Here is a 19,779-nt window from a genome sequence, read left to right as displayed (position 1 = left end):
ACAAAAGTTGGGTATTCATCCTTTCTGATGGAGGCATAATACTCTATCCCCAGGGGTACAGGTCTGTGAATCACCAGGTTTACACACTTCACAGCACTCACCAAAGCACATACCCTCCCCAATGTCCATAATCCCACCCCCTTCTCCCAAACCCCCTCCCCCCCAGCAACCCTCAGTTTGTTTTGTGAGATTAAAAGTCACTTATGGTTTGTCTCCCTCCCAATCCCATCTTGTTTCATTTATTCTTCTCCTACCCACTTAAGCCCCCATGTTGCATCACCACTTCCTCATATCAGGGAGATCATATGATAGTTGTCTTTCTCTGCTTGACTTATTTCGCTAAGCATGATACGCTCTAGTTCCATCCATGTTGTCGCAAATGGCAAGATTTCATTTCTTTTGATGGCTGCATAGTATTCCATTGTGTATATATACCACATCTTCTTGATCCATTCATCTGTTGATGGACATCTAGGTTCTTTCCATAGTTTGGCTATTGTGGACATTGCTGCTATAAACATTCGGGTGCATGTGCCCCTTTGGATCACTACGTTTGTATCCTTAGGGTAAATACCCAATAGTGCAATTGCTGGGTCATAGGGCAGTTCTATTTTCAACATTTTGAGGAACCTCCATGCTGTTTTCCAGAGTGGCTGCACCAGCTTGCATTCCCACCAACAGTGTAGGAGGGTTCCCCTTTCCTCCGCATCCTCGCCAGCATCTGTCATTTCCTGACTTGTTGATTTTAGCCATTCTGACTGGTGTGAGGTGATATCTCATTGTGGTTTTGATTTGTATTTCCCTGATGCCGAGTGATATGGAGCACTTTTTCATGTGTCTGTTGGCCATCTGGATGTCTTCTTTGCAGAAATGTCTGTTCATGTCCTCTGCCCATTTCTTGATTGGATTATTTGTTCTTTGGGTGTTGAGTTTGCTAAGTTCTTTATAGATTCTGGACACTAGTCCTTTATCTGATGTCGTTTGCAAATATCTTCTCCCATTCTGTCAGTTGTCTTTTGATTTTGTTAACTGTTTCCTTTGCTGTGCAAAAGCTTTTGATCTTGATGAAATCCCAATAGTTCATTTTTGCCCTTGCTTCCCTTGCCTTTTGCGTTGTTCCTAGGAAGATGTTGCTGCGGCAGAGGTCAAAGAGGTTGCTGCCTGTGTTCTCCTCAAGGATTTCAATGGATTCCTTTCGCACATTGAGGTCCTTCATCCATTTTGAGTCTATTTTTGTGTGTGGTGTAAGGAAATGGTCCAATTTCATTTTTCTGCATGTGGCTGTCCAATTTTCCCAGCACCATTTATTGAAGAGGCTGTCTTTTTTCCATTGGACATTCTTTCCTGCTTTGTCGAAGATTAGTTGACCATAGAGTTGAGGGTCTATTTCTGGGCTCTCTATTCTGTTCCATTGATCTATGTGTCTGTTTTTGTGCCAGTACCATGCTGTCTTGATGACGACAGCTTTGTAATAGAGCTTGAAGTCCGGAATTGTGATGCCACCAACGTTGGCTTTCTTTTTCAATATCCCTTTGGCTATTCGAGGTATTTTCTGGTTCCATATAAATTTTAGCATTATTTGTTCCATTTCTTTGAAAAAGATGGATGGTACTTTGATAGGAATTGCATTAAATGTGTAGATTGCTTTAGGTAGCATAGACATTTTCACAATATTTATTCTTCCAATCCAGGAGCATGGAACATTTTTCCATTTCTTTGTGTCTTCCTCAATTTCTTTCATGAGTACTTTATAGTTTTCTGAGTATAGATTCTGTGTCTCTTTGGTTAGGTTTATTCCTAGGTATCTTATTTATGGTTTTGGGTGCAATTGTAAATGGGATTGACTCCTTAATTTCTCTTTCTTCTGTCTTGCTGTTGGTGTAGAGAAATGCAACTGATTTCTGTGCATTGATTTTATATCCTGACACTTTACTGAATTCCTGTATTAGTTCTAGCAGTTTTGGAGTGGAGTCTTTTGGGTTTTCCACATATAGTATCATATCATCTGCGAAGAGTGATAATTTGACTTCTTCTTTGCCGATTTGGATGCCTTTAATTTCCTTTTGTTGTCTGATTGCTGAGGCTCGGACCTCTAGTACTATGTTGAATAGCAGTGGTGATAATGGACATCCCTGCCGTGTTCCTGACCTTAGCGGAAAAGCTTCCAGTTTTTCTCTATTGAGAATGATATTTGCGGTGGGTTTTTCATAGATGGCTTTGATGATATTGAGGTATGTGCCCTCTATCCCTACACTTTGAAGAGTTTTGATCAGGAAGGGATGCTGTACTTTGTCAAATGCTTTTTCAGCATCTATTGAGAGTATCATATGGTTCTGGTTCTTTCTTTTATTGATGTGTTGTATCACACTGACTGATTTGCGGATGTTGAACCAACCTTGCAGGCCTGGAATATATCCTACTTGGTCGTGGTGAATAATCCTTTTAATGTACTGTTGAATCCTATTGGCTAGTATTTTGTTGAGTATTTTCGCATCTGTGTTCATCAAGGATATCGGTCTATAGCTCTCTTTTTTGGTGGGATCCTTGTCTGGTTTTAGGATCAAGGTGATCCTGGCCTCATAAAATGAGTTTGGAAGTTTTCCTTCCATTTCTATTTTTTGGAACAGTTTCAGGAGAATAGGAATTAGTTCTTCTTTAAACGTTTGGTAGAATTCCCCCGGGAAGCCGTCTGGCCCTGGGCTTTTGTTTGTTTGGAGATTTTTAATGACTGTTTCAATCTCCTTACTGGTTATGGGTCTGTTCAGGCTTTCTATTTCTTCCTGGTTCAGTTGTGGTAGTTTATATGTTTCTAGGAATGCATCCATTTCTTCCAGATTGTCAAATTTATTGGCGTAGAGTTGCTCATAGTATGTTCTTATAATAGTTTGTATTTCTTTGGTGTTAGTTGTGATCTCTCCTCTTTCATTCATGATTTTATTTATTTGGGTCCTTTCTATTTTCTTTTTGATAAGTCGGGCCAGGGGTTTATCAATTTTATTAATTCTTTCAAAGAACCAGCTCCTAGTTTCGTTGATTTGTTCTATTGTGTTTTTGGTTTCTATTTCATTGATTTCTGCTCTGATCTTTATGATTTCTCTTCTCCTGCTGGGCTTAGGGTTTCTTTCTTGTTCTTTCTCCAGCTCCTTTAGGTGTAGGGTTAGGTTGTGTACCTGAGACCTTTCTTGTTTCTTGAGAAAGGCTTGTACCGCTATATATTTTCCTCTCAGGACTGCCTTTGTTGTGTCCCACAGATTTTGAACCGTTGTATTTTCGTTATCATTTGTTTACATGATTTTTTTCAATTCTTCTTTAATTTCCCGGTTGACCCATTCATTCTTTAGAAGGATGCTGTTTAGTCTCCATGTATTTGGGTTCTTTCCAAACTTCCTTTTGTGGTTGAGTTCTAGCTTTAGAGTATTGTGGTCTGAAAATATGCAGGGAATGATCCCAATCTTTTGATACCGGTTGAGTCCTGATTTAGGACCGAGGATGTGATCTATTCTGGAGAATGTTCCATGTGCACTAGAGAAGAATGTGTATTCTGTTGCTTTGGGATGAAATATTCTGAATATATCTGTGATGTCCATCTGGTCCAGTGTGTCGTTTAAGGCCTTTATTTCCTTGCTGATATTTTGCTTGGATGATCTGTCCATTTCAGTGAGGGGAGTGTTAAAGTCCCCTACTATTATTGTATTATTGTTGATGTGTTTCTTTGATTTTGTTATTAATTGGTTTATATAGTTGGCTGCTCCCACGTTGGGGGCATAGATATTTAAAATTGTTAGATCTTCTTGTTGGACAGACCCTTTGAGTATGATATAGTGTCCTTCCTCATCTCTTATTTAGTTTTTGGCTGAAAATCTAATTGATCTGATATAAGGATTGCCACTCCTGCTTTCTTCTGATGTCCATTAGCATGGTAAATTCTTTTCCACCCCCTCACTTTAAATCTGGAGGTGTCTTCGGGCTTAAAATGAGTTTCTTGGAGGCAACATATAGATGGGTTTTGTTTTTTTATCCATTCTGATACCCTGTGTCTTTTGACAGGGGCATTTAGCCCATTAACATTCAGGGTAACTATTGAGAGATATGAATTTAGTGCCATTGTATTGCCTGTAAGGTGACTGTTACTGTATATGGTCTCTGTTCCTTTCTGATCTACCACTTGTAGGCTCTCTCTTTGCTTAGAGGACCCCTTTCAATATTTCCTGTAGAGCTGGTTTGGTATTTGCAAATTCTTTCAGTTTTTGTTTGTCCTGGAAGCTTTTAATCTCTCCTTCTATTTTCAATGATAGCCTAGCTGGATATAGTATTCTTGGCTGCATGTTTTTCTCGTTTAGTGCTCTGAAAATATCATGCCAGCTCTTTCTGGCCTGCCAGGTCTCTGTGGATAAGTCAGCTGCCAATCTAATATTTTTACCATTGTATGTTACAGACTTCTTTTCCTGGGCTGCTTTCAGGATTTTCTCTTTGTCACTGAGACTTGTAAATTTTACTATTAGGTGACGGGGTGTGGGCCTATTCTTATTGATTTTGAGGGGCGTTCTCTGAACCTCCTGAATTTTGATGCTCGTTCCCTTTGCCATATTGGTGAAATTCTCCCCAATAATTCTCTCCAGTATACCTTCTGCTCCCCTCTCTCTTTCTTCTTCTTCTGGAATCCCAATTATTCTAATGTTGTTTCGTCTTATGGTGTCACTTATCTCTCGAATTCTCCCCTCGTGGTCCAGTAGCTGTTTGTCCCTCTTTTGCTCAGCTTCTTTATTCTCTGTCATTTGGTCTTCTATATCACTAATTCTTTCTTCTGCCTCATTTATCCTAGCAGTGAGAGCCTCCATTTTTGATTGCACTTCATTAATAGCTTTTTTGATTTCAACTTGGTTAGATTTTAGTTCTTTTATTTCTCCAGAAAGGGCTTTTATATCTCTCGAGAGGGTTTCTCTAATATCTTCCATGCCTTTTTCGAGCCCGGCTAGAACCTTGAGAATTGTCATTCTGAACTCTAGATCTGACATATTACCAATGTCTGTATTGATTAGGTCCCTAGCCTTCGGTACTGCCTCTTGTTCTTTTTTTTGTGTTGAATTTTTCCGTCTTGTCATTTTGTCCAGATAAGAGTATATGAAGGGGCAAGTAAAATACTAAAAGGGTGGCAACAACCCCAGGAAAAAATGTTTTAACCAAATTAGAAGAGATCCAAAATCGTGAGGGGGGAGAAAGGGGATAAAAAGAGGTTCAAAAAGGAAGAAAGAAAAAAAAAAAGAAAAAAGAAAAGAAAAGAATTAAAAAAAAAAAAGTAAAACACCTAAGAAAAATGTAAAAAAGAAAAAATATATATATTAGATAAACTAGTAAATAATCATTAAAAAAGAAAAAGGTAACAGTTAAAAAAAAAAAATTTTACCCGAAGGCGAGAAAAAAAAAAAAAAACAAAAAATGAAAAAGAAAAAAATTAAATTAACTGCAAGACTAAAAAAAAATCACAGGGAAAAAGCCATGAGTTCCGTGCTTGGCTTTCTCCTCCTCTGAAATTCTGCTGCTCTCCTTGGTATTGAAACCGCACTCCTTGGTAGGTGAACTTGGTCTCGGCTGGATTTCTTGTTGATCTTCTGGGGGAGGGGCCTGTTGTAGTGATTCTCAAGTGTCTTTGCCCCAGGCGGAATCACACCCCCTTACCCAGGGCCGGGGTGAGTAATCCGCTCACAGGAGCTTTTGTTCCCTGAGCGCTTTCCGTAGAGTTCCGGAGGACGGGAATACAAATGGTGGCCTCCTGGTCTCCGGCCCGGAGGAGCCGAGAGCCCAGGGCCGCACTCCTCAGTGCGTCCTCAGAGAACAGCGCCCAGTTTCTCCCGTCTGCCTGACCTCCGGCCGCGCTCCGAGCTCTCCGAGCCTGCGACCAGTTCAAGGTAACACTGAGCTGTGAGCTTACTGTCGGCTCTGTCTCTGTAGCCGGCTTTCCCGTTCCAATACCCGCAAGGTCTGCGACACTCAGACACCCCTGATCCTTCTGTGACCCTGCGGGACCTGAGGCCACGCTGAACCCGCGTCGGCTTCGCCCCGGTTTAGCCTCTGGAGCGATGTCCCTCAGCGGAACAGACTTTTAAAAGTCCTGATTTTGTGCACCGTTGCTCCGCCGCTTGCCGGGAGCCGGCCCCTCCCCCCGGGGTCTATCTTCCCGTCGCTTTGGATTCACTTCTCCGTCGGTCCTACCTTTCAGAAAGTGGTTGTTTTTCTGTTTCCAGAATTGCTGTTCTTCTTCTCTTCGATCTGCCGATGGATTTTCAGGTGTTTGCAATCTTTAGATAAGCTATCTAGCTGATCTCCGGCTAGCTGAAGCAGTCTCAGCCTGCTACTTCTCCGCCATCTTGACTCCTCTGTCCTGTTGAGATTTTAATGTTTTGGGTAAATCAGCAAGTTATTTTATATTTCAAATAAAGTTGTTAATTTGTTTGGTTTTCTTGCTTACTGCTTAGGTAACTAATTTGGGGTCCTAGTACAGTGGGTATTGATTTTGATTGTTCTACAGTTATTAAATCTATAGTAAAATGTCAGTAGGCTTTATGGGGATTGCTACTGCTGCTAAACACTCTTTTTGCTGCTAAAAAACTCTCTTGGTTTGTTGATTTCTTTTTTCATGTAGAAATACTGGTATTTTTGTGTGTATGTGTATTAATATAAGATTATTTGTTCACAGTCCAAATAACATAGAGAAGTAAGTGCTTTTCTGTAATTCCAATGTAAAAGATAACCATTAATATTAATAATATGGTATAAATTTCTTTTTGTCCTTTTGAATATAATTATAGATTTTTTTACATGTATATTCACCATTCTGTAATCTACTTAATTCATTGTGGAAAAATATTAATATCAATATGTAGAAAGATCTACCTTATTTTGTATTCTGTATTTTATTTAACTTAGCCCTTGTTGTAGGGCAACATTAGTTTGAGTTTTCAGTTATTGCTGGAACAAACACCACAGGTCATGTATCATTGTATATGTCTCTGCATTGTTAGAATGAATTTCCAGAGTTGGATTTTAGGGTTGAAGATATGCATTTTTTAAAGGTTTTGATATGTGTAAAAAATTATACTCTGGAAAGTTTGTACTACTTTATACTTTCACTCCAGCTGTGTAAGAGAGGTCTCATTCTTTCCTACCATTAATATATTAACCATTTTCCAAACTAATGTTGGTAAAGTATCTTATTTTGGTTTCATGGACTTTTCCCTAGGTCATTCTGCTTCTAATGATCATGTTGATTGCTTCTAGTTTTGGCTTTTCCTGCTTTCCTGGACTTTGAGTGAAATTATTTTTTGTCAATTTTCCTATAAATGTTTTATCTTTTGCATGTAAGTCTGTAAAATTTGCTAGTATAGAATAATTGGTTAAAGAGTTTAGAAAATAATTTGAAAGGTAAAATGGTGAGTTTCTTTTTTTTTGGTTGATAATTTTTTAAATATAATTTTTAAATTTTTTATTGACGTATGTGTTATTAGCCCCAGGGGTACAGATCTGTGAATTGCCAGGTTTACACACTTCATAGCAATCATCATAGCACATACCTTCCCCAATGTTCATAACCCACCACCCTCTCCTGATCCACCTCCTCCCGGCAACCCTTAGTTTATTTTGTGAGATTAAGAGTCTCTTATGGTTTGTCTCCCTCCGGATCCCATCTTGTTTCATTTATTCTTTTCCTACCCCTCAGACTTCCTTTGTTGCTTCTCAACTTCCTCATATCAGGGAGATCATATGATAATTGCCTTTCTTTGATTGACTTATTTTGCTAAGTATAATATGTTCTAGTTCCATCCATGTCGTCACAAATGGCAAGATTTCATTTCTATTGATGTTTGCATAGTATTCCATTATATATATATATATATATATATGTATATATATATATATATATATACACACACACACACACACACACACATACATACCGCATCTTCTTTATCCATTCATCTGTTGATGGACATCTAGGTTCCTTCCATAGTTTGGCTATTGTGGACATTGCTGCTATAAACATTCAGGTGCACATGTGCCTTCGGATCACTACATTTGTATCTTTTTTTTTTTTTTTAAAGATTTTATTTATTTATTTGACAGAGAGATATCACAAGTAGGCAGAGAGGCAGACAAAGAGAGAGGAGGAAGCAGGCTCCCAGCTGAGCAGAGAGCCTGATGCGGGGCTCGATGCCAGGACTCTGGAATCATGACCTGAGCCGAAGGCAGAGGCTTTAACCGACGGAGCCACCCAGGCGCCCCTCACTACATTTGTATCTTTAGGGTAAATACGAAGTAGTGCAATTGCTGAGTTGTAGGGTAGCTCTATTTTCAACTTTTTGAGGAACCTCCATGCAATATGCAGAGTGGTTGCACCAGCTTGCATTCCCACCAACACTATAGGAGGGTTCCCCCTTCTCTATATCCTCGCCAGCATCTGTCATTTTCTGACTTGTTAATTTTAGCCATTCTGACTGGTGTGAGGTGGTATCTCATTGCAGTTTTGATTTGTATTTCCCTGATGCCGAGTTATGTGGAACACTTTTTCATGTGTCTGTTGGCCATTTGGATGTCTTCTTTGCAGAAATGTCTGTTCATGTCCTCGGCCCATTTCTTGATTGGATTATTTGTTCCTTGGGTGTTGAGTTTGATTAAGTTCTTTCTAGATTTTGGATACTGGCCCTTTATCTGATATGTCATTTGCAAATATCTTCTCCCATTCTGTCAGTTGTCTTTGGTTTTGTTGACTGTTTCCTTTGTTGTGCAAAAGCTTTTGATCTTGATTAAGTCCCAATAGTTCATTTTTGCCCTAGCTTCCCTTGCCTTCGGAGATGTCCCTAGGAAGAAGTTGCTGTGGCTGAGGTCGAAGAGGTTGCTGCCTGTGTTCTCCTCAAGGATTTCGATGGATTCCTTTCTCACATTGAGGACCTTTATCCATTTTGAGTCTATTTTTGTGTGAGGTATAAGGAAATGGTCCAGTTTCATTTTTATGCATGTGGCTGTCCAATTTTCCCATCACCATTTGTTGAAGAGACTGTCTTTCCATTGGACATTCTTTCATGCTTTGTTGAAGATTAGTTGACCATAGAGTTGAGGGTCTGTTACTGGGCTCTCTATTCTGTTCCATTGATCTGTGTGTCTGTTTTTGTGCCAGTACCATACTGTCTTGATGATGACAGCTTTGTAATAGAGTTTGAAGTCTGGAATTGTGATGCCACCAACTTTGGCTTTCTTTTTCAAATATTTCTCTGGCTATTCGAGGTCTTTTCTGGTTCCATATAAATTTTAGAATTATTTGTTCCATTTCTTTGGAAAAAATGGATGGGATTTTGATAGGGATTGCCTTAAACGTGTAGATTGCTTTAGGTAGCATCGACATTTTCACAATATTTGTTCTTCCAATCCATGAGCATGGAACATTTTTCCATTTCTTTGTGTCTTCCTCAATTTCTTTCATGAGTACTTTATAGTTTTCTGAGTATAGATTCTTTGCCTCCTTGGTTAGGTTTATTCCTAGGTATCTTATGGTTTTGGGTGCAATTGTAAATGGGATTGACTCCTTGATTTCTCTTTCTTCTGTCTTGTTGTTGTAAGGAAATGCAGCGGATTTCTGTGCATTGCTTTTATATCCTGACGCTTTACTGAATTCCTGTACAAGTTCAGTAGATTTGGAGTGGAGTCTTTTGGGTTTTCTACATGTAGTATTATATCATCTGCAAAGAGTGATAGTTTGACTTCTTCCTTGCCAATTTGGATGCCTTTAATTTATTTTTGTTGTCTGATTGCTGAGGCTAGGACTTCTAGTACTATGTTGAATACCGGTTGTGATAACGGACATCCCTGCCATATTTCCTGACCTTAGTGGAAAAGCTCTCAGTTTTTCTCCATTGAGGATGATATTCGCGGTGGGTTTTTCATAGATGGCTTTGATGATATTGAGGTATGTATCCTCTATCCCTACACTTTGAAGAGTTTTGATCAGGAAAGGATGCTGTACTTTGTGAAATGCTTTTTCAGCATCTATTGAGAGTATCATATGGTTCTTGTTCTTTCTTTTATTAATGTATTGTATCTCATTGATTTGCAGATGTAAAATAGTGAACTTTTAACTCTTCTCCTTCTATATTTGATATGCTCTTGAAAATATTTTCCTTATTAGTAAAATATATGACGTTACTGTATAGAGTTATTTGGGAGTATTTACAGTATCCAAAGATCCGTGATAAATACATTTGTGTATTTACTTGTTAGATTTGACAATATGAGTTGCTACATTGTTTTCATTTTAATAAAATTTTGTTTAGAAAGTAATTTAAGTGATGTGGGTGGGGAAAATCTTATACTGTTGCATTGGTTTGTACTCTTTTCATTTACCTTTTGCAGGTACTGTACTCCAAGATACTTGGATTATGAAGATTTGGAGCGCAAGTACTGGAAGAACTTAACTTTTGTGGCACCTATCTACGGCGCAGACATTAATGGGAGCATATATGATGAGGTATATTTATACTGTAATGGGTTTTGTAAAGGCAGATTTCCCATTTTTGTTACTGTTCTAGGCACTAGAAAATTACTTCTTTGTTGTGCTGTGTGTGATCCATCATTCCTCATAGGATAAGAGGTAATCAAGACATATCTGTAGGATTTCTGTTGCTGGTATTTTTCAGATTGAAACCAGTGAATGGTACAAATACCTGAAATTGTTCAACAGTAATATATTAAATGGTTATCTGGCTAATCTTTAAATTATACTAAAATTTTTTCGAGCAAAACACATTATAAAGATATTTGGGAAACAGGAAATATTATCCATAGTACTACCAACTTAAGGCAAAAACCAGTATTTTAATATGTATTCTTCTAGTAGTTTTTCCCTAGTCATTTAAAAAAGTTATATTTGAATAGGTTTAGTCTCCTTTTTTCCACAAATCGTGAAAATTTTTATTTATATATTTCTTTAAAAAAAAAAAGATTTATTTATTTATTTATTTAGCACTCACATGCATGCGTAGGGAGGGGAGGGGCAGAGGGAGAGGGAGAGAGAGAATCCCAAGTGGAGTCCCTTCTGAGCATGGAGCCCATGGGGTTTGGGGACTAGATCTCAGGACCTGAGATCATGTCCTGAGCCAAAATCAAGAGTTGCACACTCAACTAACTGAGCTACCCAGGCGCCCTGATATCTTCCATACCAGTCTTAAGAAAACAGTTGTATATAGTTAATCTCATAGTTGTAGAAATGTGTGAAACTAGGTTGTTGTCAATCATAAATTTCCCCTGAACTATTCATTTATTTTATGCCATCTCTCTGGTTTCTTCTGTATGATACTGGTAAGTTTTTAGACTTCCAAGAGGAAGATTGAACTGAGAAATCATCCAGATTCTAGACTGAGAGTTTGCTTGTCTTAGTGCTCTAAAAGAAAATAAAACTCAGTTTAAGGTATTTTTTTTTTCTAACCACCCTTTGAGATCATTGACCTCTTTGTTAATTTTTGCATATATAATTAAGAGTTAGAAGTAGCATATTTGGGACAGTTTCCAGAACAGTTAACATAAAAATGCCCTGAACTAGTTTTTCCTATTTGATAGTAAAATGGAATAATTGTTGATGGCACAGAAGAGACTGATGGACTTTGGTTTGCTGTGCTTATTAATGTACTGCTTGTATTTGAAAACCAGTTACATATTGGCATTGTTTTAAGGGAACATTGACTTTAGAATTCAGATTTGAGTAACGTTACTTAATAAAATCCAATGAACAAAATTTACTGGTCTGTAAACATCCTCATCATTTCCACATTCTAAAGTCAGTAATCTGTCATTTTGGTAGGACCTACAAGGCATAATAGTATTTTATGGAATTTGTGTGGCTCAGCAGGAACATTTAGTAGCTCCAGAGTTGAGGTGACATTTTCAAAGCTTTTGTAGCATAAAGAGAGACAAGTGAGATGTTGTAAACTGCTGCTGGTAAACAAAACCAATCACACTCCCAACACCTTAATTCAAACAAATGAAAAACAACTTGTTTTTGCCCCTTGAGGTAGATGGAGAGTAACAAGAGAGAGAGTGCGTTAAAGAGAGCGAAGAGTGAGAGTACTAATGACCCACACTGTCAGCAGTGTTTGAAATCATCACAATGAATGTGCATTGAAAAAGCCCATGTATTGTTTTGCTCTTTACTTTTCTGTCCTTGAATTAACTGTTTGGCTCAATACTTAAATTGTATTGGGAACTGGTTGGTTATGGTTCATGGCATTATTTTGGAAGGAATTAATAGTCATCAAATTGTAGTTCACTTCCTCCCTAATTTCTAGATATGGCCATTTCCTTTAATTTTAGTAGAATGATCAAAAAATCATGTCCTTTTTTTTTTTTTGGTGAGGCTGGAAGTTCTTGGAGAGGAACAATTTGTGCAGGGTGCAGAGATGAATAAGGATCCTCATTCTCAATTCATAAGCTTAGAGGGGCACTAAAGTATAATAAGCTTGGCCATAAAGGCAAGTATAGAGTTCTAGGGAGCTGGGAGGAGAGACACGTAGAGCAGCCTTGGCACTGAAGGATCTGAACTGGACTTAGATGAGTAAGTTCAAGTCAGGTAAAGGAGGCAGAAAGGAGGATGGGACAGGAGCTAGACAAATTTGAGGGTAAGATCACACATAATAGTCTCTGTATTTTTATTGAATTCTGAGGCTTTTTTCTGAGCAACAGCTTGAGGAGGGTGAGGCTGCTCTGGAATAATGGGTTCTAAGGGGAAGGGATCTGCCCCAGGCTGCAGACAGGGCTGTGGATATGAGCTCAGACCTGTGGTGCTATAGTGGCCCCTCCTGCTCACATGTTTGTCTTGCAACACCAGGCAAATCTTTTCAGTAGCAACGAGATAGGTGCCATTTTAGTGATGATCAGGCTTGGATACAAAATAGGAATTAGGGGTAAGGGTGTTCATGAGGGACTAGTTGAGAACAGTCAGCCCTAATAGTAAAGGGAAAAGGGCTTGGAGATCCCAGGGCACAAGTCTTGGCTCCTCTTTCATTCTGCCGCTTCTTTCAGAGCTTGATATATTAGGATATATGAAAAGAGTATCAGTCTGTACCATGGGCAGTAGCCTGTGGCAGTAGTAACAGTCATATGACTTAAACAAGTTACTATTTTTAAAATGGAAATACCAAGACTATCAAAGGCATGTGGTGACATGATGCAGAGCAGGGGTTGCAGTCAGAGTCTGTCTGTCTTTATAAGTAAAGTTTTATTGGAGCATAATCTAATTAATTCATTTACATTTTATGGTTTTTTTTCACCACAGTGGCAGAGTTAAGTAGTTGTGACAGAGATTGTATGGCCCACAAAAGCTAAAATATTTATTGTCTGCCCTTTGCAGAAAAGGTTTACCAATCCCTAATACATAATTAGGCATACTTACATACTTAGGGAAGGATGCTCAAAACCTTTTTGAGATAGATGGGATATAAATAAAATTCTGAATGTTCTTAGGAGAATGGGATTCATATATATTGACTACACTGATACCTTGAGACAGTGAGATTGAGGTGTTTAATTATATCAGGAATTTTCTGTAATTTAAGATGTTCCTGAAGTTAGAAGTAGAACAACCTGCGTTCTAGGGTGGCCGTAGATGACTCCTTGGTAACAGTAACATAAGCTTCAGAGTTCTAAGATCTGAATTTTTATTGTTGTTATGCTTCACTAAGAGCTTGTTCATTATATGTATTATATATATATATATATGTATATGCATACACACATATGTATGTATATATATTTTAACTTTAATCATGTAATTAATTAATTTAAAGAATTTTTTATTTGAGAAAGAGAGAGCATGAGCGGGGTGGGGGCAGAGGAAGAGGGAGAAGCAGGCTTCCCATAGAGCAGAGAGCCCGATACGGGGCTGGATCCCTAGATTCTGAGATCACGACCTGAGCCAAGGTAGACACTTAACCAACTGAGCCTGGTTCCCTGGACTCGTCCATCATAAAGAAAGTTTTAACTAGCCTTTGCTAACTGTACATTTAAAAAGTTAACTTTCTGTTAAAAGAAGCATGAGTTACTTCAGGAAACAAACACAGAAAAGAGGAGACATAAAGGGTGCAGAGGAACAGGGAGAAAATGTCCTGTAACTGTGTGGGATGATGCAACTTGGCTAGGGTCATGCAAGTCAACAGGTATTTGTAGGAAAGGCAGAAGCTAGGACATTTCTGAGATAGGCAGTAGCTGAGTATACTTCCACAGACCTTTGAAGACAGAGCGTGAAGCACAGGCATCAACATTATTTATACTAGAACAGTGAGAGTGAGGCAGTCAGTTTTGTATTCTGTGTGCTATTTATGGCTGCGTTTCTAGCAACACCTGTCATATAGTATAATGTCTTAATGATGATAATGGCTCATTAAATGGAGGTTTAAATGAAGTTCCATATCCTTTAAGCTGGCTATTATCTTCATAACTTGTTACACCAGAAGGATTCCCAAGAATATTGTATGTTTTTAAGAGAGCCTTCTTGGCAAGATTTTCCCTTTGTTAAATGGTGAGAGAGAGTTCTGCTCCTAAGCCTCACCCACCTCCTCCACCACCCAGGCTTTCTGATTCAGATATCTCATATCATCACAGGCAGTACAGTCTGCAGTGTCCCTTTGAGCTGATGTTGTCGAGTAGTGTACCAGCAAGGACCTTAGCTTATGCACACCATCATAGTTCTCACTTAAGAGCAAGTTAGCCTTCTTTGGATGCTTTATGTCCAGGTACTTCTTTGTTTTGAAATAAACCTGTGAGATGGTATTGCATTAAGACTGTCAGTTTCCTTTGTGTGTCATCTTTTTTTTTTTTTAATAAAGATTTTTTATTTATTTGCCAGAGACAGAGAGAGTACACACAAGCAGGCAGAGAGGCAGGCAAAGGCAGCGAGAGAAGCAGGCTCCCTGCTGAGCAAGGAGCCCGATGTGGGACTCGACCCCAGGACCCTGGGATCATGACCTGAGCTGAAGGCAGTGGCTTAACCAACTGAGCCACCCAGGTGTCTCTGTATGTCATCATTTTTAATGGCAGTTTTTTTGCAGTTCTCTGGAGGAAGATAGCCCATCTCACTGTGAGGGAAAATTGCTTCACCAATGATCTTCAGCTTGTGCCATATATCACTGCTCATAAATCTCTCAGACTTGCTTTGAGATTTAATTTCTTCACTAAATCGTGTTTTCCCTCTCCTCACACTTGCAGGTGCTTCTAGGTCTTTGAAAGTGTCCACCACCTGCCCCTGTACCAGCCTGGTACTCAGTGGTCTCCTACACTGCGAGTGGAGCTCAGTCTACTGTACAAGGAATTTCTCTAGTTTCTCAGATATTGTGTTGGCTTGGGTAACTACAGTTAAGCTTTCCAACACTGCTGTGTTTAATAGATAGGGACATGTGGAGATAATGTGTTATATGCTTCCTTCCCTCAGTATGCACCATTACTTCCAAATCTTTCTGATATGTGGGCTTTTCTAAGTTTCTTATGCTCTTTTGTTGCACATTTCTACTTTCTCCGAAGATATTTTCATTACGAATGGAATAATGATAGCATTGGTCCTCAAAGGTACATTTAATATGGGCACAAGGCATGATTGGCATAATCCTTTAGGGAGAACAGTTGAGATACAACTGAGCTGTTATCCACATTCCCTTACCTAGATTTCTGTACAACCAAAATGATTCTGTTGGTAGACATTCAGAGTCATTTTAGAGAGTTTTTGGTGTGGATAGTGAATTTTGGGTAAAAAACATATAATTATGGCAAATTTGGAAAAATAGTATAGAAAATTAAAGATATCTGTATTTATGTGACTATTGCTTCCTCAGTAGATGCTTAGCCCAATGATGGCAGGTGTTATTTCTCATAGACTCTTCAGTCCCAGCTCCTATCATAGTGTCTGCTGTAAAAAATGCAGCGAAATAATTATAGAATTGATGAGTGTATGACTTCTAAAAAATAGTTTGAGGACAAACCATGGAGTTTCTTACATGTTTTTGGTTATCACTCTCTACATTTTGAATTGTTTGAGATCATTTTAGTAGAGAAGTGATAGATCACAGTCATGCTTTAGGAACTGTGGTCAGATAATGGTCTTTAAGGTGGACTGGTCACAGCAATTGAAAAGTGCTTTGAAAAGAAAGAAGAGGTCCAGGTTAGAGTAATCTTTCCCAGTGTGTGTTTTTTTCTGAACATGAATACCCAAACTTTTTGGTCTTAGGACTCCTTTATACTTCTAATAATTTATTGTGGACCTCAAAAAGCTTTTCTCTTGTAGGTTATATCTATCCTTGTTTGTTTTATTAGAAATTAAAACTGAAACAGAGATGATTTAAAAGTATTTTAATTTATTAAGAATAACCCGTTATATAATAACATACACATTTTTATTGAAAAATGACTACTTTCTGAAACAAAAAATTTGGTGAAAGGGGTGGCATTATTTTACATTTTTCAAATCTCTAATGTCTAGCTTCATAAAAGACCTCTGGATTCATATATTTGCTTCTGCATTTAGTCTGTGGTGATGTCATATAGCCTCTGGAAAATTTGACCCTACTGTTAGACCGTAAAGCAAATAGTGTGTTGGTATAATTGTGGAGACAGTTTTAATGCCATGGACCCTAATGGGAGCTGGGTGTTTTCCTGTGGTCCTCAGACAACGCTTGAAAAATTGTTACCTTATGATATTTAGCAAAAGATTACTTCTCTGATTGCAGTCTACATAGATGATGCAGGGATTTTAAGACAAAATAACAATGTAACATTCTTGTTACTGACCTTCTGCATTCCTGATATATATGTCAAAGACCGAACCACATTAGGAGACAGTGGTTCTCATCATGGAAGCTGTGAATTCTTTGGGGAACATCATGCCATATATTCTGTCATATAATTTAGGCAAAATAGTACAAGCAGAAAATGGACGTAGGATGTGAACTCAAGTCTTTAAGTCTCAAAATATATAAAATATTTTAGAGAAATTATATTTCTGAGATTATCCATCAATGTTAATTTGCTAGTTATCCAGGTATTTCTTAATATAGAATTGATAGAAAATTCAAAACATTTTGAAAAACTGGTAAGCCTTAAGACAAAAATACAGTGTCTTACACTATATATTTTTTCATGAGAGCTAGAAAATTTTTTTCCCCTACTATTTACATACTGGGTAGATGGGTATGTATTGTGGGTCCTCTTTCCAGTTTCTTTTGCCAGTTTTCTTTACGGTATATGAGTATAAATACATAAATGTTTAAGGTAAAAGTACCCTTTTATTGATATAAATGTTAAGGATAAAAAATTTGGAAAGCATTGTGTAAGAGAAAAAAAATTGAAATCACTCATAAATCCTGGCAAAGACACTAGCTGTCAACAATATTTAGTGTATTTCTTTCCAATGTTTTTTCTCTACTCAATGCTTGAGAACTGTGTTTTGCTTGTTTTTTGTTTGTTTTTTACAAATAAGGTATTGTAGTGAACGTATTTGGCTTTTCTTTTCCTCTCCTATTTTAACACATTGTGAACACTTCCCCCTGTTGATAGATGTTCTTCAACAGGGTGATTTAACATTTATCTTATCGATCTTATTTGTTTTTTCATTCCTTGTGTCATTTTTGTGGATTCTTAAGTGATAAAAGGATTATCTATGACTTAGATATATTTTCTAGATATTGTTACCTGGGTGTTTATCTGTCTTATTTTTATTGGTAGGATGGTTTTCTCTGGGGGAGAGGGAGAGGAGTTTAAATCTAAATTGAAGAAGGATGCAGGCAGGTTGTAGAGGCAGGAAGGGTATGACAACTCCTGGTGTTACAGAGATCAGTTGGGGTAGGCCATAGTCCATAGTGAGGTGGCCAGATTATTGTCAACCCATGAGAGTGGCACTTTGCAGCAGACACTGACTGACTTATTTCCTGTCGTTCTCACACAGCCTCTTGAAATAGAAGGCCATATTAAACAATACAGGATATTCGATCTATTTACATATATAATCAATGCCTTCTATCCTTAACTGTGACTTTCAAGAAAGCCCTGTCTTTGCCTTGGAGTATTCATCTGTAAAGGGAAGTCAATTAACTGCTCTCTGAGGTTCTTCCCAGATTAAAAATGTTTTTTCATGATGAACAACATTTCTTGAAGAAGGTGAACTGGATTCTTTAATAGTGAAGTTTTACGAGCTTTAGATTTTTTGTGGTATTTTAATTTTATCAAGAGCCTCTCTATAAGAAAGCTTTTGGCTAAAGCATGGGAATCTTTCATACTAAGATTTTAGTTTTAGTGATATCTTTAGTCTTATAAATGATATATATTTTTTTCTTCTCACAATGGGGGAGTTTAAATACCTTTATCCACCAGATGGTGCAATTGAACAACAAATTTATCTAAGACAGAGGGTTTCCCAGTGAGGTTAAACAGTTTAAATTGAGTCACTAACGCAGTTCCTTTCCATTTTTTATTTGTGTCATGTCAGTATATCATTTCTCTTGAAATAAGAAACAATTTGAAGGCAGAACACTGTGTGTGTAATTTTCACATCCAAGGTAAAATGTCATCATTCCAGACATTTTTTGGTGCAAAGAAAAAGATATTGGTGTATAGAATTTTGACTTTCAGATTTTGGTTTTCTGAAATGAGGTTGTGAGTTAGTCAAAACTCAATTTCTGCCAGCATATTGTGACTGACCTTCAGTGAGTGATCCCATATTATGCCATCAAACAGGGGAGATGATGGTTCTTCCAATTCAGTAGTCATATTTCATCTAGAATGTTCCATCAGTTCTGGAAGCTGTGTTTTTAGAGGGCTATTGCTAGAACAGCATGCCAGGATTATAGAGGAACTGACAGTGGAAGACATGTAAAGCCCAGATGCAGCATGACCTCAAAATGGCCACTGCCCTCAGGTGTATTGCATGTGAGAAGGTTAGGTGGGATTACTGCGGGAACATCTATTTTGTCTCTGAAAGAACTTTCCGAAGAATGCAATTGCCCCAGGACAGGCTAGGCTGCCACTTTGAGATAAGCAGCTACTGACCTCAGCATGTTCATGGGAAAAACTGTTTGATCTTATGTTGAAAATTATTTTGGGTTTGATAGGATTTAGATAGAATTAGTAATTTTTGTTTAATTTCTCTTTATGTCTCAACTGTTAAACTTCACAATTACGGTATACTTACATGTTCAATACAGTGCTAAACTGATAATCAGAAGTGTGTGTAGAGTCCCATGCTGCTGAGTGGTTTGTGGAAGTGTGAGAAGTGTCAGGATAGCAGGTCTTTGCCAGTACAAGGTGCTTACTGGTTAACTGGAGAGTCATGAAAGGTTTACCCAAGGGATAAATAACACATCTAGTGCAAACTTTGTGCTCCAAGGCTGGCATGAATACTATGCACCTTAAAAAGTATAAAAAGGTTAAATTTCCTGGAGACTGACACAATCCCCGAGATTATGGTGAGAATTAAAGGTATAGTGGCCATCAGACATATGAACCATGGTGTGGGGTGAGGATACTAACTGTTTTCTGGGTACTAGATGATCAGTAGGCCCAGAGGGGCAGATACCTCTTGGGAAAGAATTAGGAAAGCAACAATAGGAATTACTGAAGGGGCCAGAACATGAAGGCCAGAGATGAAAAACCAGAGTTTTATTGCTGAATGATGATCATAGAATCATTGATGATTTCACCTGGAAGGGGTCTTGGGAACCATCTGATGTAGCCAATACATTTTTAAATGAAGATCCTCAGATT

The 19,779-nt window shown here is 38.1% G+C and overlaps 1 protein-coding gene across 29 annotated transcripts in view; it reads left to right on the top strand.

Annotated features, from left to right (window-relative positions):
* Window positions 1-19,779, top strand: part of KDM4C (lysine demethylase 4C) — a 507,226-nt gene that overhangs the window by 59,818 nt on the left and 427,629 nt on the right. For 28 of the 29 annotated variants that reach the window (XR_004277510.1, XR_004277509.1, XR_004277512.1 and 25 more), the window contains one exon: window positions 10,399-10,513. Coding sequence is in view for 22 of the 29 variants with exons in the window: in XM_032308077.1 (XP_032163968.1) it covers window positions 10,399-10,513 (115 nt within the window). In the remaining 7 variants the exon portion in view is untranslated. Of the gene's footprint in view, window positions 1-10,398; window positions 10,514-15,240; window positions 16,320-19,779 lie in introns of those variants that run through there. The other variant, XM_032308087.1, reaches the window with a different exon arrangement.

This window comes from Mustela erminea, chromosome 12, assembly GCF_009829155.1.
Source record: "Mustela erminea isolate mMusErm1 chromosome 12, mMusErm1.Pri, whole genome shotgun sequence".
Lineage (NCBI taxonomy): Eukaryota > Metazoa > Chordata > Mammalia > Carnivora > Mustelidae > Mustela > Mustela erminea.
The sequence above is the reverse complement of the archived record's forward strand: the minus strand, read 5'-3'. Positions and strand labels throughout refer to the sequence as shown.